General features: G+C 34.9%; 3 protein-coding genes across 8 annotated transcripts; 1 reads left to right on the plus strand and 2 right to left on the minus strand.

Moving 5' to 3' along the window:
* The first annotated feature begins 377 nt into the window (after positions 1 to 377).
* LOC132194965 (DNA ligase 3) lies at positions 378 to 13,621 on the plus strand. Of its 2 annotated transcripts, XM_059616611.1 has the most exons (23): positions 378 to 653; positions 5,426 to 5,563; positions 7,691 to 8,106; positions 8,554 to 8,670; positions 8,909 to 9,015; positions 9,164 to 9,295; positions 9,350 to 9,429; positions 9,496 to 9,573; positions 9,635 to 9,773; positions 9,830 to 9,985; positions 10,038 to 10,169; positions 10,225 to 10,304; positions 10,364 to 10,451; positions 10,509 to 10,586; positions 10,646 to 10,882; positions 10,937 to 11,041; positions 11,095 to 11,238; positions 11,297 to 11,389; positions 11,451 to 11,486; positions 11,579 to 11,725; positions 11,787 to 11,869; positions 13,213 to 13,288; positions 13,358 to 13,621. In XM_059616611.1, exons 3-23 carry the CDS (start codon positions 7,692 to 7,694, stop codon positions 13,439 to 13,441), a joined length of 2,607 nt encoding a protein of 868 aa, XP_059472594.1. In that variant the 5' UTR covers positions 378 to 653; positions 5,426 to 5,563; position 7,691; the 3' UTR covers positions 13,442 to 13,621. The 2 variants fall into 2 exon arrangements, with proteins under 2 accessions (XP_059472594.1, XP_059472585.1); XM_059616602.1 differs by lacking the exon at positions 5,426 to 5,563.
* LOC132194975 (uncharacterized) lies at positions 675 to 5,535 on the minus strand. Of its 5 annotated transcripts, none has more exons than XM_059616632.1 (4): positions 5,394 to 5,535; positions 3,310 to 3,521; positions 2,322 to 2,547; positions 675 to 1,225 (listed from the first exon to the last, which is right to left on the minus strand). In XM_059616632.1, the coding sequence occupies exons 2-4, from the start codon at positions 3,496 to 3,498 to the stop codon at positions 1,140 to 1,142; spliced, it is 501 nt and encodes a 166-aa protein (XP_059472615.1). In that variant the 5' UTR covers positions 3,499 to 3,521; positions 5,394 to 5,535; the 3' UTR covers positions 675 to 1,139. The 5 variants fall into 5 exon arrangements, with proteins under 5 accessions (XP_059472615.1, XP_059472641.1, XP_059472624.1 ...); XM_059616658.1 differs by lacking the exon at positions 5,394 to 5,535 and adding an exon at positions 4,904 to 5,011 and having other exon boundaries at positions 2,322 to 2,526; XM_059616641.1 differs by lacking the exon at positions 5,394 to 5,535 and adding an exon at positions 4,904 to 5,011 and having other exon boundaries at positions 2,328 to 2,547.
* A 1,870-nt stretch (positions 13,622 to 15,491) lies between the features above and the next one.
* LOC132195115 (allatostatin C-like) lies at positions 15,492 to 18,213 on the minus strand. The gene is made up of 3 exons (XM_059616880.1): positions 18,090 to 18,213; positions 16,841 to 16,954; positions 15,492 to 15,724 (listed from the first exon to the last, which is right to left on the minus strand). The coding sequence occupies exons 2-3, from the start codon at positions 16,952 to 16,954 to the stop codon at positions 15,563 to 15,565; spliced, it is 276 nt and encodes a 91-aa protein (XP_059472863.1). The 5' UTR covers positions 18,090 to 18,213; the 3' UTR covers positions 15,492 to 15,562.
* Positions 18,214 to 21,756: the final 3,543 nt, after the last annotated feature.

Raw genomic sequence — 21,756 nt, forward strand, 5'->3', positions numbered from 1 at the left:
TGCCTACGAGCAGGTCGCCGTCAGCGCTGACACCTGTCGACTGCTGGCTCAACTATATTAGATATTATAAAAATAAATTGTACCTTTAATGAAACCACTCGCGCACCATGCAAGAAGTGGTAATAAAGTAAAGCGTCGGCATCGGCACCACACTCACCATCATCACCACACTCACGGATCATATCGATGACGAGGATCACGTCTGTCTTCCGGCAGCAAGTCTTTCATGCGTTAAAATAAAACGTAGCCTCGAGCACCACCTAGCGGCGTCAAATCCAACTCGCTCGGTCATTCGTACGCAATTCATTCAAATGTTTGCTATCGTGACGTCTGGTGACGTCATAGTGACGTGGCGAAATCTGATTGGTCGCAGTGATCCGACTGGATCGGACTGTTTTGTTTACTTTTTGAAGACTCGTCTCCACTTTTTTAACGCACATTTTGGTCATTTTCACATTCATTCTCAGGATTTTTAACGAAATTCTTGAACTTTTTACATTTTAAGTTACACGTTAGAACGTCCGTTGTCTGCACCGGTGTTTTTAAAGGTTAATTTCGCAGCAAGACGAGCTGTCGTTTTCCACCATCTCTGAATCACATTTTCTGCCAAAAGGGTTTTGGTGTCGATTTCAAGACTTATAAGGAGTTTCAAGGTAAGTGACCTTAATTTAATATTTTTTTTTATTAAAAAATGGAACATTTTTCGATTCAGTTTATTTTCAACACATTCGTCGTTTGAAATAAATTCGTTTGAAAAACAAATTTAAAGCTACATAATTGTAAGATTGACGTATTAATAATCATGCAACACAACATATAAATGCCAGCCTCGATTTGATTTTTAAAACCGAATTATTATTATTATTATTACAGTTCAAAAGATGAAGAAATTATTGAATATAAACTATAATATTATGCGCTGAAGATGACTGCGATGATTGTTGTCCTCGAGAGCTCAATTTTGGTCAGAGATGTTTGCTTTTGTGTCTTTCAGGCCCGTGTGTTTTATCCGAATTCCTACCGCAGCATGTTTTTACCTAGTGTTGATTTTGCTTGGTTGGCGACCGATTTATTGATTGTCGCTTGAAATTTTTGTACAAGTTATAGCTGCTGATGGGAAACACGGGCTGAGGTAATTCTCATGGGATCTGAGAAAGAGGCATTGCAGAGCCAACAGAGCGCTTCCGGCCCATATTGCAAATCTTGAAATGGCACAATGACATGTCTGAAAATTAAGCAGTACGAATTAAATCTTGTTCATTTCTGACATGTTGACAGAAAGACAACAGAGCTCTGAATTGATGGAAAGGGTTAAAAAATAATATTAAGCTTGGACAATTCACAAAAGTAGACAAACATAACACACAAAATAGCAAAGGATGCAGGCAAAGAAAACAGCCGTATATGAAATGGGGATTATTGAAAAAAAAAATATATATTATATAAAAGTTTTAATCTAAACAAAGATAAGGGTAAAGGAGGATAAGCTCTGCTTTACAAAATTAGACAGAAATTCAGGAGAATATAGAATCGAATTCAAAAATTTTGTGTTTTTCTTAATTAATGTTAATAACTCGTCTTGCTACTCTAATATTGTATTAGGAATAATAAGGAAGTGCCAAAAAATTATGCATTTTATCATGAAAAAAAATCTTAATTCATAAAAGGTTGCATATTTTAAAATAAAATTGCAAATATCTTTTTCCATTTTTTTTTGCAACAAGGTTTGCCCGGTTTTGAAGACCAGAATAAAGAGATTTAATTAATTTCCAGTAAAAAAAATTGAAATAATTTTCTTATATATTAATTTTCATTATAACAAAGCAAACCAGTTTTAGAAAATTAATTATACACATTTGGTTTGCCAGATAATTTAGTGCTTGAACAGAATTTAATAAATTAATTATTATTTAAAATTTATTGCGTGTACAAGGTGATATTGCAGCTGAAAATAAGAACACAGCACTACTCACTTGTTTATTTATTCTTCTCATTGTCAGTTGATATAGAAATCTACCACAAAAATTGTCTGATTTTGTGGAATAACTCTTTTTATTGATGTGTAAATTTTTTAACCCCTTTAAATTGATTAATTTTTAATCTTAATATTTTGAAACCCTTCAAATATGGATTAATTATTTTTTAATTAATTTACTATAAAATTGCAAAGAAAGTTTTACAAATCAATCTGAGTGAGCCACCCCCGTTTGAAGTAAATCTGAGTGCTAAGGAGAGAAGGCGAAAGCAAGAGGTTTTAGCAAGAAAAACAGAGTTTCAATTGAATCTGCTGAATGTTTTCTGTCTCTTTGACATGCACTTACAGCCACCTCTTTTGTCGTCCTCGGGCTGCAGGTCCATGATGGCGTTTAACTTGTCCTCGTCGGTCCACTGGTCCACTTCGTAAGGTTGGAGCTGTTCCTCCAGCTGCCCTTGCACTTGCTCGTAAAGGGGGTCTTGGTATGTGTGTGGCCGCTCCAACGGCCGCTCTTTCTGCCGCTGCTTATAATTGTCAAGCATTTTCGCTAACTGCTGCAAACACAAGTTGGCCTGTTATCAGTGCGGCTATTCTACTCTAATTCTAATTGCAATGATGCAGATGATTTTTCGCTTCCTCGATAATTTCTGCTTTTAGTTCAAACCTGACTAATAATGCAATACTTTATTAAGTCTTGAACTACAACCAAAATAGGTTGAACCTGCTTAAAATTTAAAAAAAGGAATTTTAATTTATGGGAAAAAATTAGATTTTCATAGCACTTTAAAAAAGTGACACTGCGTTAGCTTGTACTTCAAATTTAACACTAATTTTTTTTCTTAATAATTGCCGGTTCTTAAATTTTAAACAATTGGAGGAAAGAGAGATGTGCGGTCAGTCATTGTTATCAAAGTGACATTTTAAGCAGTTTCTGGAGCTGAAATTGCCATTCAGACAAATTTAAAAAATTCACAAGACATTATATTAATTTGATTCATATTTTGGTAAATATAAATATTTACTCCATTTATCAAAATGCATCTTTTTGTGAGTACGCAAACTGGAGCTTTCGAGTTTCAAGTAAGTAATTAAAAAAAAAATGACCAAAGATAATATAATTGCTTGATTGCAATACATTTATCAAGAATAAAGAAGGAAAGAAAGTAAATAAATATTTACCAATTGTTCCTAAATTTAAAAACCTAACTTATTGATAAAGAAAAACTTAAAAGTAAAAAGTAATAGGAGGAATTCAACTTTTAAACTGTGGAAATATTAAGGGCATTTCCATAATGCATCTTTATGACACTAAAAAAAAAATGTGTCGCTCTTACCACTGTTTCAAACTCTTGCTCAATCGCGTCCAGATCGTCTTTGAGCTGCATTTTCTCGTGCAACCGTTTCAGCACCTCAGTTGCAATGATGCTGTTTTCGATAACTGGCCCATGAGGCAAACATTGTCCACTGTGAATCACGGCGATGATAAGGAGGAGCAAATATGTCCCTCCGCGGATCAGTGGCATTCCTGACACTGCGATCGGTAATTCTGTGGGAAAAATAACCAACTTTTTAATATTCAACTTTTATTCTGCGTTTGTCATAAACTTTTAATTTATATAATGCCACTTCCGGATTAACCATATATTTTTCCAACTTCCCAAGGGATCGGTCGCCATTCCACATGGAAGTGAAGTGGTGTGATGGGAAAATTAATGCGACGAGTTTTATTGGATGGCGAACAATTTTCTTTGATTTTTTTATCCCCTAATACCAGCAGTTTCCGCATAATTTTAATAAACCTATCATTGTTCTCATTTTTTTTCATATATAGTAAAAGAAATGCAGTTTATCTAAGAATTAGTATCCTAATCAAAATTTCATTTAACTGATTTATAAAATTTCTAGAAATTAATTATCAAAAAATTATTTACTCTAAATCGTGAATTATTAAATACTCACTTTATGACTTGAGCATAAACGCTGGAAAAAATGAGCAGAAAATGACCAGAGTGAAACCACACTAAAAAAATTATTTTTCACTTCACAACTCAGTTTGAAAAGGGAGGAATGTTCTTTTTGCTGCGTTTTCCAGTGTTTTTTTTCACAGGCTATCATTTGCTTAAACAAAGATCGGTAGGTGATCCTTTCACTCGGGGCGTGCAGGTTGCTTGGTAAAATCAAATCTTTTTTGCGTGAACCAAATGTTCCAAGATATTTTGATGCTGCGTGCGTGTAACTTTTGCTGCTTGAATGTCACTGAGGGTGTAAACACAGTGCATGGGGAGGTGCGCGCGTGGGACATTTTTATCTTTTTGCAACACATCATAAAAAGTGAGAATTCGCGTAAATGCCACGTTACCATAAAGCATAAACTATAGACTGAAAATATTCGGGACTGATTGTGAGTAAAATTCTAGACAGAAACAAAGTTAATGAGAACCTGGAGTAGAAAGCGTCGCTTGGATCATATAAAAATTTGAAATTATGAATTTAAAATAGCTTTGCTGATCGTAGGAAATTTTTGTTCCGTTTCAGCTTCAACACCCTGGAAAATAACTTAAAAATCATTAAAATCCAAGATTAAAAATTTATAATTAACCATTTAAATATTAATTTTTTTAATAAGTGTTGAAGTGGGAAAAGAAATAGGTAAATATTCCACCATCTCTTAATAATATATTATGGAAACTGTACTAGAAAAATTGTTCTCCTAATTGAGAAATTTAATATTTAATAAATAAAAATAATTAAGTTTTAAAGAAAAAAAGACCAGGAAAATTAGCGCGCACTTTCCCATTAAATAATAATTACTAAGTCTGATGAAAAATCCCAAAAATCATATTATAAAAAAAGTGTCCCTTAAAAGCTTGCAAATCGAATATTGAAAACAATAAAATCAGGCATCAATATTTGTTTGAAACGACTGACCTGTAATTGTGATGTGCCGGCGGAGATGTGCAAGGGTGCAGTGAACAAGCCGCTTTTAGCCCTTGCCTTTTATACAGGGGTGAGGGAGGCTGGTGGAAGAGGCCGCCATCTCTACACCCCCGCTTTTAGAAAAAAATGATCGAGGCAATCGCCGCGCGATACAAAATACACAAACTGATTTTATAAAAAAATAAAACTTGAGTGTGATTTTGAATCATATTTAAATTGAAGCATCAAACGCAATCCAACCTTAAATTTCTTGCAAAAGTCATGGAAAAATCGTCCTGAGAGTATTTGAATTTTGAGATATCGAGGGAGTGCATTTTTTGTTATCCTTTTATTTCTACTGCATCATTTTGAAAATCTAGCTTTCATTTTAAGTGCAGTCCCTTCCTTTGGGAGGTTTTTTATTTTTTCCTGTAGCAAAAAATGTGCACTTGTTGCATCCCGTTTGCGTTTTCATTAAAAACTACTCCAATCAAACGCTTACCTTCACGTTGCCGCTTTTTCTTTTGTTGTTAGCAAATCACGTGGTAGGAATCCCTCTTTGCTCTCACACCAGCAACAGACAGCGAGGCACCAGCGGCCGGCCAGCCAGCCAACTTCATCTTCTCCATGACCTCTGACCTGGCAGCTGCGCCATCTCATTGCCACACACACGTAGGTTGCGGCGCTACTTTAGGGCTCAATTGCCTAGCGGTCCGCGCGTACCATTTTCCAGCCCAGATGCGTGTCAAAGGGCAAATCGCTTCTTCTCTTGCTTGCAAAAATTATTTGACGGCGGTCTCTGTCATCTCTAATTAAAGTGAATCCGATTGAGTTGAAAATATTGCCTGATCCACAACTTGGTTCTGGGAACACGTCATGCAATAAAACATTCGCACATATTGTCAATGAAAAATTAAATTTAAAACGCAGGGTTTCAATTTGATTTATTTCACTCTTCATACCGATTGGGAATTTTAATTGAAACTGTTGTTGAAGTTGAAACATCTCTCCAAATGCATACTATTTCAACCCCACTTCAAACCTGCTCAAGTTTGTTGAAAGTATATTGAAATTTATTTAAATAATCAACCATTTATGTAATTTTTACACTTGGTTTAATTCAGAATACAATTAAAGTTTAATTTATTCAGCAAAAACCAAAATTTCTTTTGAACTATCTTTTTAATCAACAGAAGTTAAAATAGAAACGTATATTATTATTATTATTTATTCTACTCAAGTCATACAAAAAAAATTGAAATTGGAAAAATGAGCAGAAAGGGTATCACAAGTAGCAGAGGTCTGCTAAAACGCCCAACATCAAAAGAGACACGGCCGCGGCGGTGAACCCACACTATATTGAAAAAAAAGAACAATCACAACATAAATTGATAATAGACATTTAGAGCAGCATGAATTCCTTTGCATACTTCCATTTTATTTTATTATTCCACGAGCATGTCGTGAAAAAAAATTACGAAATATTTATTTTACAGCTTGATAAATAAATTTGTATTAATTTTTGGGCTGATTATATTTTATGGTTTATAAAGACATTATAGATAAAGATCAGAACAAACGCAACTGACTTTTCAAAAGCTGACTTTCCATCGCGATAAAGAAGGTTGATTTTCAATCGAAAGTCGTCCCATAGTTTGCCCTTTGCGTCTGGCGTGCGCATATCGAGAGGAGAGCCGATTTTTGTATGTATTTGATTTAGTATTATTTCAGCCGGATCCGCGAGTTTATGGGTAAAGCAAGCGTAGGGGTAGCTTTCCACTTGATTTAGTAGCCCTAGATCGGATATGAAGCTGTCATCGACACCTAAGTCCCGACACGGAAACTTAATTTTCAGCCTTGTTCAAATATGGCGTCGCGATAAGTTGTAAACTGACAATAGCGTTTTTATTTTATCACTTCGAACCAACACAATAATCTGAAAACCAAGCTGCGGCTGATTAACTTTCGCGCGAGTAATTTGCGCTGGCGATATGATAATTGCAGTCGTAAAAATTGCGAGTTTGCAAAGCTGCGGCTTTTGTTTTGCATTTGGCATCGGATCCATTTTTCACATGCGAGGGATAAACAAGCGTGGGCCGATTTGAAATAAATCTACTGACCGCAGTTGCGTCACGTTCCCCTTTTCAACTCTCGCCAATAAACACAAAACCTCTTTTGTTTTCCGTGTTTTCAGCTCGCGGCGCAACTTGTTTCTCTCTAGACATCTTCTTGCGGCGATTGATGAGAGCACCCGCTTTTATTATTCTGATTGCTTCTCTTGTCTGTCGGTTGCTCTCTTTCAACCTTAAGCTTGATTAGAAGCATTAATGCTATAGAGTATAAGCGTTACTTAATTTTCAGTTTTGACCCAAATGCAATCTGAACCATTGCATATGAGCGTTTGGAATGTAAAATGTACTTAGAGCTTAATTCATTTGATTAATAAAACTACAAAATTTGACTAAAAAATTTCGCCCATTTTATGATAAGTTTATAATTTTAAATATTTAAAAATATTTCAGTTGTTTGAAAACAATTTTTAATTGGAATAAAATCAAATATATACCGCCACTTTCATGATTTTAAATCATAATTTAATTTTTATAATTTTATAAAAAGGGAGTTATTATTTCTTCATTTCCACTGCTATTATATCTTAAGAACCTTAAGGCCTTATTTTTTTTCATTTTAGAACAATTACATGCAAACATTTTTTATGTAATATCAGCTAAATTAATTTATTTTCTCACAAGCCAATGAAAATTTATATGAAACTATCAATGGAAATTGTGTTGTCAGAATGGAGAGGCCGTTTGCAGTGGACAGAGCCAAGACGGGCCGGTCAGGATGCAAGGTTTGCAAACAGAAGATCGAGTCGGGCACGCTGCGAATCGCTCGGATTCAGTCGAATCCTTTTGGTGGCGACGGAAGCACAATGAAGGCCTGGCACCACGTTCCTTGTCTCTTCACCGCGTTGTCCAAAGCGCGTGCAACGACCAGGCGAATTGAGAATCCCGAAGAGGACATTGAAGGCTGGGATCAGATAAGCCAGGAGGACAAGGACGAGATTCAAGCTCAGCTGGAAGACATGCCAGCGCCAAAAACTCCTAAGACTAAAGCTCCTGCAGCAAAAGCAAAGGAAAAAGAGAGTCCGTCAAAAAATTTATCTCAAGTGGCAAAAGCAGGCAGTAGTCAAGAGCAACAGCAGACAAGTGGCAAGAAATTTCTCAAATTATTCAAACTTTTTTAAGTAAAATTCTTGGAAAAAAAAAGAAATTATACATTTTTTTTTCAAAATATAAAAAAAAAATCATATAATACATCAAACTCCCATGCCTAAAAAATATTACACACAGAAGGTTAATTTTCAAATGCTATGCTGAATTTATTTTTCCTACTTTCCAATAATTATTTTTGCTCAAGCCAAAATAGATGAGTAATACCTTCCCATACAATTCTCACAGTTATATTTTCTTTCAACCGTCTACGTCACAACATTTTAAGCCTCCTTGATTGAAAAGGTGTAATGAGCGGCCGATCGACCCTCTCACATTAATTAGGAGACGAGGTCTTTTGCATATTGGGAGCTCATTACGTCTCATTAGAAGCTGTGATTAAAAGTAAAGGGGCTGCGCAATTAAATAGGGATTTGTTTGTTAAAGGAAAGGACGACTCGTTCCGAGAGTTTCGTCGCATTTGTTCGCTTGTCGCTGAAGTTCCTGCCTACACAGACAAGAGCAACATTGTTCACAACTTCCTGACTAAAGGCAGCTCTGGAGGTGAGAAATTTAACTTCGAGCTCTGCAAGCCAAGGCACAAGAGCTAGCTAGAAATTTAATTGCCTTATCATTTAATTTTTAAAAATATTTTCACTGAAACAAAAAACTTTATAATATTATTTACGACTATTTATTTAATTTTTATTTTTAAATTCAAAATTTTCTTTGTAGATGATTTACAGCTTGATTGATAAGTAGGAAAAATATCATTGTAAAATTAATTAATTTAAATTTGCAGATGGATTTACTGGAGACAAACTTCTTTGGGTTCGTTTGCTGCTGCCAATGGTGGAAAAAAGAATCTACAATTTGCAAAGCAAGCAGCTGATAAAACTTTTTAGCCAAGTTAGTTACTTATTAATATTTGATAAATTCTTTTTCCCGCTTTTTCCACTTAGGAAATTTAAATTTGATTGTGCTATTAAATATTTTTTTCTTCTAAAACTTCTTAACATGGTCAAATGATTGCAGTGAATAATTTTTTATGTTATAGATTTTTGGAGCTAATCATGATGCAATGCTGGAAGATCTAGAGCAAGGAGATGTGGCGAACACAATAAAAACTTTTTATGAAGCAAGCAGCAAATGCCCACCAGTTGGAAAAAGTACCCTCTCCCTTCAAGAGGTAACGCGATAATCTTACAACCAAACAAAATTTTAATTAAAATGTGATTTATAGGTTGATGGATTATTGGATGAGCTCTCAAATATTAGAACAGAAGACAAACAAATCTTGATTTTACAGAAGATTGTTAGAAGGTATACTTTTTGTGGAGCGTAATGCTCCAATGAAAAATTTTATTAATTTTTTCTGTTAATAACCAGATGCACAAGCAACGATTTGCTAATGATTGTCCGCCTTATAGTGCACGATTTACGCATAAACGCTGGGCCTAAGCACATGTAAGCTGTTCTCTTTTCTCTCAGGATACGAATTAATTGTATATTTGATTCTAATTCAAAGCTTGGACGGTGTTCACAAAGATGCTTATGAGGCATTCCAGAATTCTAGAGATCTTCGAACTGTAATAAACCAAAGTACAGCAGCAAGCGCACCACTGAAAATAGGCTTCAGCCTCATGACGCCTTGCTTACCAATGCTGGTATTTCAACTTCTGGTTATATTTCCCTAGAACTTTAATAACTCATTTGTTTATAGGCTGAAGTTTGCAAAAGTGTTGAGCAAGCAATGACTCGTTGTCCAAACGGCATGCTCGCAGAGGTCAAATACGACGGAGAAAGAGTGCAGGTGCACAAATCTGGAGACTCTTTCCGATACTTCTCTCGTAGTCTTAAACCAGTTCAAGAACACAAGGTAAACATATGCGAAATAAATGAACACTTACGTTAATTATTTTGAATTGTAGATAAAGCATTTTGCTAAGCATATTCCTAAGGCATTTCCACATGGCCACAACTTGGTCCTGGACAGCGAAGTCCTGCTGATGGACACAACCACTGGAAAACCTCTACCTTTCGGAACATTGGGAGTTCATAAAGTGAGACTAACAGAATTATTGAAGCATAACTTTATCTGAATTGTCTACTGTTTAGAAAGCAGAATTTGAGGATGCATCTGTGTGCTTGTTTGTGTTCGACTGTCTTTTTTACAACGGGAAATCCCTGTTGAATAAGTGAGTACTTAAAATTGTGCTTGTTAAGCAATATTTTAACTTGATTCTCTAATTCTTAGGTCAATTCAAGAGAGGCGTGAGATCTTGACGGAAGTCATGACTGAAGTTCCTCATCATGTTGTGTTTTCGGAAACGAAACTTATTCATGTGAATAAATTTTTTTGTTCTTCTTGGTTTAAAATGTTTTATCTTCTTTTTGTACAGCAACCTTTGGAGCTGGAAAAGATGATAGCTCGAGTTCTCAGTGAAGGTCTTGAGGGCCTTGTTCTAAAAGACTTGCAAGTAAATCTCAAACACGATCATTTTTAATTTTGCTTAACAAATTTTGATATTTTTCATAGAGCAAGTACGAACCTGGCAAGCGACACTGGTTGAAAATAAAAAAGGACTACCTAGCTGGTGGGAAAATGGCAGACACTGCTGACCTGGTGCCTCTTGGCTCGTGGTTCGGCACTGGTAGCAAGGGAGGGATGCAAAGCATATTTTTGATGTGCTCTTTCGATCCAGTCAAGAAGGTGTGGGTCACAGTAACTAAGGTGCATGGTGGGTTTGACAACAAGGAGCTGGAGAAATTGCAGGTATGCAGATTATAAATTTTATGAAGGCCAATCTGCGAGCAATATTTATTTCAGACATCACTTGAAATGAGGAAAATTAGCAAGCAATTTGAAAAAATTCCATCCTGGTTACACTGCCATCGACATCATGCTCCGGATTTTATTGCAGTTGATCCTGAGGTGAAATTGCAAAATTCTCAATAAAAAATTTTTGTCATGGGTTGTTATTTCAGAAAATGCCAGTTTGGGAAATTACCGGAGCAGAGTTCACCTCACACGATGCTCACACAGCAGGCATATCAGTGCGCTTCCCACGCGTGACTAGAGTTCGTGATGATAAAACCTTTAAAGAGGCTACCAACTTGCAAGAACTTATGGTAAAATGTGTGTAGATTGTTTTTAAAAATTAATTAAGCGCGATATTATTTTGCATAGACCCTGTACCAAAACTCAAGAAATGGAACTGACGTGAGCTCGCTCTTTGGGGACAAAAATGGCGAGAGTTCAAAGAAAACAGATTTGGAAAAGGTGAATACAATACCTGGCATGCTTTAGAAAAGAATGAAATTATTTATGAGGTAATTTTCAGCTATCTCCAGTTGCAAAAAGAAGGAAAATTGAGCAGGTAAGGCAAGATTTTAAAATTAAATTATGCATCTTTTTACAATTCAAATAATATTATTTGCATAACCTTCAGATTAGAATTTCTTGTTTTAGTTTTTTGGGTCCCCAGTCAAAAAGGAGCCAGAAACTGTAAAGGCTGGGAAAAAAGCAGAGAGAGATGCAACTAGCAAAGAATCACACATTCCACATTCACCAAAACGAATAATTTCGAACCCCTGCAAAGATCCAAATTTAATTTGTGTGAGTAATTATTCTTGATGAAATATAAAAAAATACTATATCGTCTGCTTTACTTCAACAGCCTCTGCCTGATGTTTTTACTGGAGTCCGCTTGGTTTTCCCTTCATGGGTTCAGCATCGAGAATTGGCCCGGTACTTCATTGCGTATCCTTTTTTTAAATTTTGAAAAATATGTGAATCCAGTGATAAGGTAAGACTCAAACCAGAGGTGCGTGTAGATGAAACGTTTTTAGAAATTCGGTTAAAAAAATTAGAATTCTTCAAAATATAAAGTTTGATATTGCATGGTAATCAAACGCCAATGAATAAATTTTGCGCCAATTCGGCTCTTTTAATGTGTGCTTATCACGCATCAAGTCTTAGATTTTGGATAATCCACTATCGATCAAATTTATTTGCCTAATTTAGTGATAGAACCCGGAATTGTGTGGTTTAATGTCTCGGTTGACACTCTGACGCGTGACATGTGTATCTCGACTGTGTATTTGCCAGTGTGATCCGCGTGTGCTTAATTAAGTGGCATCCGATCGATAGAAAGGTTCTAAAAGAGCGCGCTGGCGCATCACACAGCGCTCTTCTCAATAGTCAATTGATGTCATCAAAGTGCAACACCTGGGGACCGTGGAATATTATGAACCATCATAGTAAAGAGGAAAATCAGGGCTTTGGAATCTACCGCACCGCGTTTAATTAGAGAAAATTGAATTTTTTGAAGTAAAACGAAATTGGTCTTAATTATAGGATTTGGTAAAATTATAGTTTAGCATTATTGAAAATCTGATTGTGGAAGGCATCGCGTCATTGATTTGTAAAAAAAAAAAAATACTCTTATTTAGTTGTGGAGAGTGAATTTTTTTATCTGTAACACAAATATTTAAGACCACATTTTGGCCAAAAAGCTTTTTTTTTATAGTTTTTATCTTGGACCAAAATCATAATCTTGTGAAACTTGTGACTCATTCTTGGTTTTTGTAGTGATTTATAATTTTTTGAAGTTTTATGTAGTAATGTAGTTCCTGTTAAGTTATTCAAAAACCTTGTCAGAGAAATGCGTTTTAAGTAAAAAAATCTGGATGAGAAAGCAAAATATGAAATATGATATCGATGTCCCCAAGTAATTAATTTAGAGAAAAATAGACGAACCTTGCGAGCAAAAAACTCATATGTTTTCGATATGCCAAGAACCAATTAATTCTTGACTTTCTCCCCGCATTGCAGCTTTTCACTAAAAGGGGAATTATTAGGCCTGATGAGACTTTCATCCTACTCGTGTGGATGGTGCGGCTTAGGGCATTCTTTTTTACTTTCCAACAACTTTTCTACCCTCTGACAGTTTTGCCCAACATCACTTTGGTAGACTTAGGGCGTCACTTGCCAACCACAAACACACATTAGAACACATATAAAAAAACATACAGAAAATTCAGTCATCCATGAAATTTTTTTGCGACTTTTCTTGAAATTTATTATCCTTGACGTTAAATAAGGTTTGGAGGTGAAATTTTAACGCCATTGCAAGCAAGCAAAGCAACCCACTGCATTTATGACTCGGCACATCCACCAGTAAGCGCAACCTTTCTTTGTTCCTTTCGCCCATCAAATAATTAATAATGCTTTATTTAAATGTTGCAGCTCACAAAAGGCAGTGTGATTCCTGTTAGATCACAGTGGATCATTAATTCCATTAGGACGAAAAAGTTGCAACCAGTTTCATAATTGGTCAAGTGAAGATTCTTCGACGTGATCAGAACATTGAAGATTGAAATGATGACCAGCTTTGTTCAGTAAAAATGGCTTTCATATTATAATTTTTGTAATATGAATGTTTGTTGTGCAAGTTACTTGGCTATTAAAGTTCCTCTTTTTAATATTAATCTAAAACTGATTTTTCATCTTCAATTTTATTCGATCCTTGTTATTTTTGCTGGCTGGCGTCTACAAAAAGTGGCCGAAGCTCTCAAATTTAATTTTATATTCTTTTTTTGTGGGCGTAAATGTAATTAAGATTTATGAAAATAAAAAACTTCTCAAAAGGATCTGCAAATATCAACATAAAATACCTATTTTTTTTTTTTTATTCAATGAGGACTTTTTTTTAATTGAATCAATTAATGACATTGATCCACCAAAAATAGAAAAAGAAAAGTCAAGAAGGTTCTGCAAAGTCACAAAGAGCGTGTAGCGTGTTCCATCTCGTCTGTGCCCCTGGGGCAAATCGATCCCATGGTAAGCACCCTATATCATTCTGAGAGCCTTTCACGCTGGCCCAGAGGGTCCTTGTGTTAATTACCTTACAAGAATGACGCTTTATCTTTTGCATAAAACGGAACCTTGTGCGAGTTTTCTGGTTGGCCTTATACCACGATCTATCCAGTTTTGTACACGTTTTGTTGAAAAGAAGATCAGTTAATTACTCCAATAGAGTTTAAGATCTTTGAGCCTGCCAGCCTTTTCTCAGATAGACCTTTAGTCTTTAAGACCAGCAAATATTCACACGTATAATTTAAAAATTCTTTTTATTAAATTTTTAAAAATTAGAAAATATTTATATCTAAAATTTTTTGCATAATTAATTCATATATACGCAAGTAGCTCCATAGTAATGAATTTATTGTTAATTTCTTACTTTTCAAAAATTTGGATTTGAGGAAAACCTCATAGTGTGCTATCCTTCGTAGATAAGCAGAATAAAATGTTATGGATTTGAAGTTTGAAGTACCTTTTAAAATGAAAGCATAAAAGAAATTTCTATTTTTGTAGGAACCCAAATATTTACAGCTTGTGTCCTTTAAACAAAATATTCATAAATGTTCGCGAGGGAGTTGGCACACCATTAGCTGGCGGGGGTTGGCAAGCGTTTATCCAACCCTCGGCTTAATCTCAAGGGAAAACCATATATCCTCGAAAACTGTGCAACAGAGTACATCACCAGGCAAAATTCAAAATTGTTGGCCTGCGACCAAAATTCGTTCAGTTATTTTCAAGCTGTTTAGCAAATGAGTTAGTGTTCATTGAACTTTAATTTACTATTTATGAGTTAAAAGTTGGTCGGGAACAAAATAACTGCGTGGCCATGACGCGCTCTTCCGCCGTGTTGCTCGCCACGCACGTCAGGCCGAGGAATGACACGCCACCCGCATTGAAGTGCTGTACTGCGGCACAGTTTCCACCTCCGTGCAAGGCGCACTTGTCTTGTGGCGAGATTTCAGAGTTGCACCTTGATAATGGGGCTCTCTCCTCTGGCAGCAAGAGTGTGCCGTGCTTTAGCAAGTTGGCAAATTCTGAATGCGTCCGGAGCACACAATACTGTGCCAGACGTGTTTTGGGTGTTAAAAGAAAAGTCTTTTCTAGCATCTTTATTCTGGTATTTTATTAAAACTTCCTAGTGATGACAGGGGCTGATATATTATTTCGATACTCATAACGTTTCCGGGGCAGCAATAATTTACTGCCAGCTTTTCGTTCAAATTATTATGTTATGAATTATTTCAATGTTTCATTCTTGGTAATTTTTGAGAAAACTCTTTCCCACAAAGATAAATTTGAGGCCCGCCTACCTCAATATTTTATCGAAGAGATTTATAAAGAAATTAAATTTTCTGTAAGAGACAATGTATTTTTTTTTAATTTGCATATTTCACGATGTTTCCAATAATGACTTTGCACAAAGAATAAATTTACTTAGATATACAAAATTACAAAGAATGAATCATTACATTCCACGTGGGCAACCGTGAGGATTGAAGATCGATGGAAACAACTACGATTTTAAAATAATGCAAATTCGCGATTAATTGGCATTATATGTATTTTTTATTATTATTGGTAGGGGTGGAGTTATCCAAAGCAAGAAACGGCGTTGAAGGCGCATTGCTTCCAGTAGGAGCGCTTACGCTGCAGGTCAGTAACGTCGAGCTGGTTGCGAAGCCTGCTGACTATTTGCTTGGCAAACAGGTAGTTCATCAAAGCTGTTTCAACGCTACCATCGTCGTCGCCGAGCTGAAACAAAATTTTCAATTTTTTAAAAAAAAAAACCTTTCTATCGCTTCAGGAAAATAAAAAATTTCCGAATAGAAACCGATGCAATAAATGGCTGACATTCTCAGAAATATTTATTCTCAGGGGAGAAGATACATTTTGTGTTTGAGTGAGTCTCACTTTCAGTTGTTGACTTGTCTTGCGAAAGATTTCTTGCTGCAAATAATGTTGTATATTTGGGTGATCTTTACATTCGTGGCTCGCAATGCGTAATTAAACTAATTTTCAAGTTTGTCGCAGAGGTGGATGGAAGAAGATGCTGGCAGATTAATGCAAAGAAAAGCAATTTCACGACCCACTGCTCGGATATTACGGATTTTTGAAAGGTCGCCTCAGCACCGCTCTTCAGCAGCCCATTATAAAATTCATTTCCGCACTCCGGTCGAGCAATCTTTTGTCTGATTGGTAGCGTTCAGATATTTTTTCGCCCAATAAAAATCTGAAGAACAATTTTTAATGCTTATTCTTTGTGAAAAGGTGAAGAACATTGAACAATCAACTATACATAATCAGTTGAATGGAGACAGATTTTTAATTGAAATAAAATTTGAGATCAATTAATTATTGTTTGTAATTATTTTTCAGATTTCTCAGGTAATTAATTGAAACGTTTTCTGATCAAGACGTTATTTTCACTATTGAGAATATTTTAAAAATAATTGTAATATTTCTCAAATAAAAAAGTCTTGTTAAAATGAAACGCTGAAAATTAATTAAAAATTGAAATTCATTAGAATTTTCTTTCGCTTTCAGTTACTACAGGGGGCTGTTTCATGTTTTTGTATCATCGGCGTAGTTTATTAGCACACAGAACAGTGGCAACGACCAAACTCTTATCGTTAACTACCCCATCAATATGAAAGGAGACACCATTTCACAGCAGGAAGGATTATTTATCACTCAATTCTGACACCGACTGGGCTAGAGCAATTTTTTTTGTTCGGAAAATTCACGTTTAATATTCTCTTTAAGTTCTTTTTAACGATGATCGAATTTTGCTTGCAGCGACTGATTTTTTATTTGGAGGATTAAATTAAATGGTGCTGACCTCGTATGAAATTTTTGGATGATACTCACCTCTAGGGTGTTGGAGAGGCGGTCCTTCTGCTCCGGTGACAAGGCCATGGACCATGCCATCGTTACTGCGCACAGTAAGCTCAGGGCGACAAAAGTAAAGCTTGCAGAATGCATCTGCAAGAGCAAGAAATGTATCTATTTGAACACTTATCAACAGTATCTATTAAAATTAAAACTTGGCATTTAAAATGTTTGAAAATATAGGAAATTTGTCCAGCCTACAGGCCAGTTCTTTCAATATTTCTAATTTCATCCAGAAATCTGACCTTCTGATATTTTAAAATCAATTTTTGTTGTTGGAACTTCTCAAAAAATAAAACTTACTTAATTTATAGGGTTCATTCAGATTAATTTTTTCTGAAATTCAACTACAGTGCTCCCTTGAATTTAATGTTATACTTTTATGTTTATAGCTTTAAACTACAGTTTAAATTTTGCCTTTTTAACAAATTTCAGCAAATAAAAAATGGCTAGATTCCAACTCCATTATAGGGGCTGTGATAGTTATTGGGAAGAAAATATATTTTTATTTTTCCTCCCTCACTGAAACTGATGAAAGAGGGTAGCTCCACTCTCAAAATATATTACACAATACTAATGGACTTTGGAACAACCTCCCGCCAGTTTGCACTTGTTGCAGCTCACAATGGGTCTCAGCAAAAATCAATAAAGAATTATCGTTTTGCATCTTCAAATTAAGAAAATAATAGTAACTTTTTATTTGTAAAATGGCCATTTTAAATAATAGTTTAAGACGGCAAAAGAAATCTCTTTAAAATTTATTACATAGCACAATAAAAAAAGACAAAAAATAGTAATGAATAATCGTCTTATTTGATTATGCTTGACTAAAAGCGAAATAAGGACAATTTGAATTGAAGCCTATAATTTTTTGGGATTTTTGAAAAATTTCTGATCTCAAAAAGTTGCTTCCAAATCTATTTCCTATTAATATATTTATTTTGAATTTCAAAATAAGATTGTAAAAACAAAGATTAGAATGATTAAAAACGGAAAATAGACGAACTCTTATTGATAATTAATTGTTTAAATTTATACCTATCATGTTTTAATCCATTTCTCGTTTCAAACATTTTAATTAAAAAAAGGCACAAGAAACATTTTAAATGATATTTAAAATTGATAAAGGAAATATAATGCAAAATACGAACAAATTGTTGATACAATTGGTAAATAATAAAAATTGATAGTAAAAAATTTTATGACTAGCAAGGAAATAAATACTCACCTATGTGTTGCTGTTGGTTAGCTTAGTGAGGGTTTTGGTGGGCCAGCAGCCGCCTTTATCTCCGTAGGCCAGTGCATGCGCGGGACTCTTTGCGATCAGCGACGCGTCGTGTCATAAGTCGTCGGCGGTGCAAACCCTCATACTTCGTCATTCATTTTCAACACCCCCACTTTTCGATACGCAGTCCCACCACTTTCGAACTCCATAAGATGCTCATTATTCACCTACGCGTGTTCCACATTTCATGCGTGCGACACCCTCGATCCTTCCACCAGGAACTGTGCATGCGAATCTTCCTTTAAATTAAATTTTGAGTCCGGGGTTAATGAAGGTGCAAGACGGGCTAATTTATCGTGTCGTCAATTTAGTTCAAAGAAAGCAATTTGAATATTCATGTTCAGTCAAATTAATTTTCTTTCGCAAAAGGAAATGTAATTATATTTAAAATTGCAAATATAGACTCTTCTCACTTCTGTACAATAATAGCATCTGATTTTCTTACAATTAAAGTATATTTCAGTGGAGTTTTATTTGTAATAAGTTTTCGTTTTTTAAAAAAACTTCCGTCCGCCCACGCACATTTTTTTTTTGTATCTTTATATTCCTGAGACGAAGTGGCATCTTTCTGACCCCTGCGGCATTCAATAAGAACTTTTCCTGAATCGGGAGAAACTCTTCTCAACAATACAATGGATTGGCACGTGACGACAAAAGAGAACTCGTGCGTCAAAAGATTCGCGCTAACAATATAAAAGTTCCAATTGCGGTTAAAGTGCGTACTTTCATTTCTCAACAATTATTTATTGCCGCATTTGGATGAAAATCAAGCCTTGCTTTAGAAGTGCAAATGATCTGCACAAAGTTTTGAAAAGTCTGGAAAAATATGGAAACGCGATTTTTTTTATGACTTTGCTGATTCGGAAACTCAAGTTGCGAGGGCGTCTGAGGGGTTGCGTTGTTTGGCCTCAACCGGCAGGACGCAGGTGCGGTTAAAATTAATTGGAGAGTCGCTTCTCATTTAAAACATGGCTTACAACGAAAGTTGAAAAGCACTGAACTTATTTTGGTGCACATGGCATTTATTTATTCATAATCTATCCCTCTTGAGAAAGTCAAACATTAGAAAAGAGATCTTTTTTATTATGGGTGCGTGTGTAAAATTTGATGTAAACTGATTGGAGAATAAACAAAGGAATTTGCAATGTTTTGGATTTGGCCCACTCTACGCTCAGTTCTTTAAGCAAATCAGCATAAAAAATTCAATACAATTCATTATATGCGCAGACAAGCTTGAAAATATTGAAAAACGCACATATGTATTGTGAAACGTAAATTCTCCTGCCTACACAGCTAGTTTTTATGATATGTCCGCTTTTCCGCTGTATCATTCTCTCAGCAGGACGAATAGATTTATGTCATAAACACACGTTTCTCAATTTTCCTATGAACTATACATCTTGGCCTGTTGAGCATCGATTTTATTTATTTGCATCAAACAATCTCGCCTTGTACTGTTCCAATATCCGGGCCATTTCCTCTTCAATTTTGAATTGACTATTTCAGGGCTATAATCTGTTTTAAGATTAGTAGTGCCCTTCAAGCGTTTCTGGCAATGAAAATTATTTTCCAAGCAGCAAAGTTAGCTTGCTAGCGAATTTATACAATCTGATGATTTCATTTCAAATCTTTTCTTTTATGAAAAACAAGATTATAGTTTTGCAATATTATGGAATTAATGATTGATTTTTTTTTATTTATAACACATACTATTACTTATACTTAAAAAGATAGAGATTTAGAGATCTAGAGAATATATTCCAATTTAGCAAAATATTAACGTTCATGTGATATTAAATTAGGAGCCTTTGCATTGATTTCAGTGATGATGACCTGCCATAAGTCTATAGAGAACAGAAATGATTGCCTGTAAAGACCTGTCTTTGCGCCCACGACACACATGTTAATCTCTTTGCACCAAAAGAGATATAGTTATTCCAATTAAGCGCCCCGCCAGTAAGTCAATAATTTTCCGGGAACCTGGACATGTGCGTCAAATTGATGACCGGCCAGCTTTTTGGTGATCCATCATCCAAAGCACACGACATACAGTGTGGCCCGAGCATATTGCGCCGCCGAGCCCCACATCCATCCTTATCCACCCCACGCATGTCTTGATAATTAATGTGTAACCACCAATAAAGTGTGGCTATGAATGTTAATATACAAGAACGGTCAATAATTACTTAAGCCTTTAAGAAGAAGCCAACATGTTTAAATTAAATTAATGTGATAAGTAACAGTGACAAAAAAAATAAAATAAATTAAGATTAAATTTTGAGGTTTTTTTATGTAAAAAAAAATGGAATTATTTTCTGCAATGACAGGATGAAAAGATTTGCTGGCTAGTTTCTGTTTTTATATTTATTCATTTTCTGATCAAACTGGGCTCAAGTATTGTATTTTAGTACCATAAGTAAATAAACATTGATAAATATCATTACTTAAATTTATTTTAAAATGCAACGTAATCTATAAATATGCACATAACAAATAACAGAGGACTTGATTTATGGAAAATCAAACGAAAACTTTTTATCTAGATTACTTAATTTGAAAACGGGAAGAAAAAATTTAATTTTTCTTTGTACAAATTTTGCGAGCAGAGATGCCTTTTTAATAAACGCTTTCATAATTCTTTCCGGAGGCCCATTTTAGTAGCAATCAGTTATAGAGACATTCGTAGCATTCAAATTTATTTTCAATGTCCGTGCAAAAGAACTCAGTAGCTCTTGATTCGAACGTATCAATCGCCGGCGCTTTTGATGGAAAGAAATGCTCGCATAGTGTCAAAAACTGCCGCAAGAAGGCATGATATTTCTCATCCACAGTTTTTTTGTTTTTTCCTTCATTATAGTAACTAATTTATTTATTTTGTTTGTTTAGTTAACCTCTTTGTATATAAATTAAAAAATTTGTTTTTAGTAAGTGATTAATGTTTTTATAAGTAATAAAAATAATAGTATATAGATAAATAATTTTTTAATGGTTTTTTTAACTATGAGTAAATTTAGAGATTTTTATTCCAAAATGCTCTTTCTACAAGTTACATTTTTCTAGATAATATTGAATCTCAAATCATTAATATTTCAATTAGATAATGAAAGCACCTGATATCATCTCAAATGTAAAAATAGAAATAGAATCTTATTGAACAAAGTTTATTTTGATTTTCAAAACTTAAAAAGAAATGTTTCAATTTTCAGAACTTTTTATGGCTATTTATTTTCGTCAGCAATAATAATAAATTATTCCAAATATGAGATAACAAATTTAGTTTTTGTTCTAAAGATTTTTGACAATTTTGTGTTCAATTTATTGAGAATTTTGATGGTATAAAAATTAAGTGGTTTGAGCAGAAGTGAATGAAGGTCTAGAATAAATAGGTGCAGAGTAAAAAAAATCAGACACTGGAGTAAATCACACAGCTCAATGATGAATCCATAAAATAGGCGTAAAACGCCTGCCGAGTGACCCGCGCGCGGACCGCTATGGGGTGTCCACAGCCCAGGGGCCGCCAATGGAAAAGTCGAGTCAAATGAACCCAGCGGGGCACCTTGATTTGCTCACATCCGCCAACGCAACGCAGTATATTCGCCAACGTGTATGA

Source organism: Neocloeon triangulifer, unplaced genomic scaffold, assembly GCF_031216515.1.
Source record: "Neocloeon triangulifer isolate White Clay Creek 2 clone unplaced genomic scaffold, ASM3121651v1 ptg000001l, whole genome shotgun sequence".
In the NCBI taxonomy this organism is placed as follows: domain Eukaryota; kingdom Metazoa; phylum Arthropoda; class Insecta; order Ephemeroptera; family Baetidae; genus Neocloeon; species Neocloeon triangulifer.

Excerpts from the sequence above, each read along its gene's own strand:
- LOC132194975 (XM_059616632.1), bottom strand. The coding sequence starts at position 3,498 with ATGCCACTGATCCGCGGAGGGACATATTTGCTCCTCCTTATCATCGCC. Across the intron at positions 2,548-3,309 it reads AGCAAGAGTTTGAAACAGTG|GCCAACTTGTGTTTGCAGCA; the intron begins GTAAGAGCGACA and ends CACTGATAACAG. Across the intron at positions 1,226-2,321 it reads GGACGACAAAAGAGGTGGCT|ACATGTCATTGTGCCATTTC; the intron begins GTAAGTGCATGT and ends CTTAATTTTCAG.
- LOC132194965 (XM_059616611.1), top strand. The coding sequence starts at position 7,692 with ATGGAGAGGCCGTTTGCAGTGGACAGAGCCAAGACGGGCCGGTCAGGA. Across the intron at positions 8,107-8,553 it reads AGAGCAACAGCAGACAAGTG|GAAAGGACGACTCGTTCCGA; the intron begins GCAAGAAATTTC and ends TGTTTGTTAAAG. Across the intron at positions 10,883-10,936 it reads AGGAGCTGGAGAAATTGCAG|ACATCACTTGAAATGAGGAA; the intron begins GTATGCAGATTA and ends TATTTATTTCAG.
- LOC132195115 (XM_059616880.1), bottom strand. The coding sequence starts at position 16,954 with ATGCATTCTGCAAGCTTTACTTTTGTCGCCCTGAGCTTACTGTGCGCA. Across the intron at positions 15,725-16,840 it reads GCCTCTCCAACACCCTAGAG|CTCGGCGACGACGATGGTAG; the intron begins GTGAGTATCATC and ends ATTTTGTTTCAG.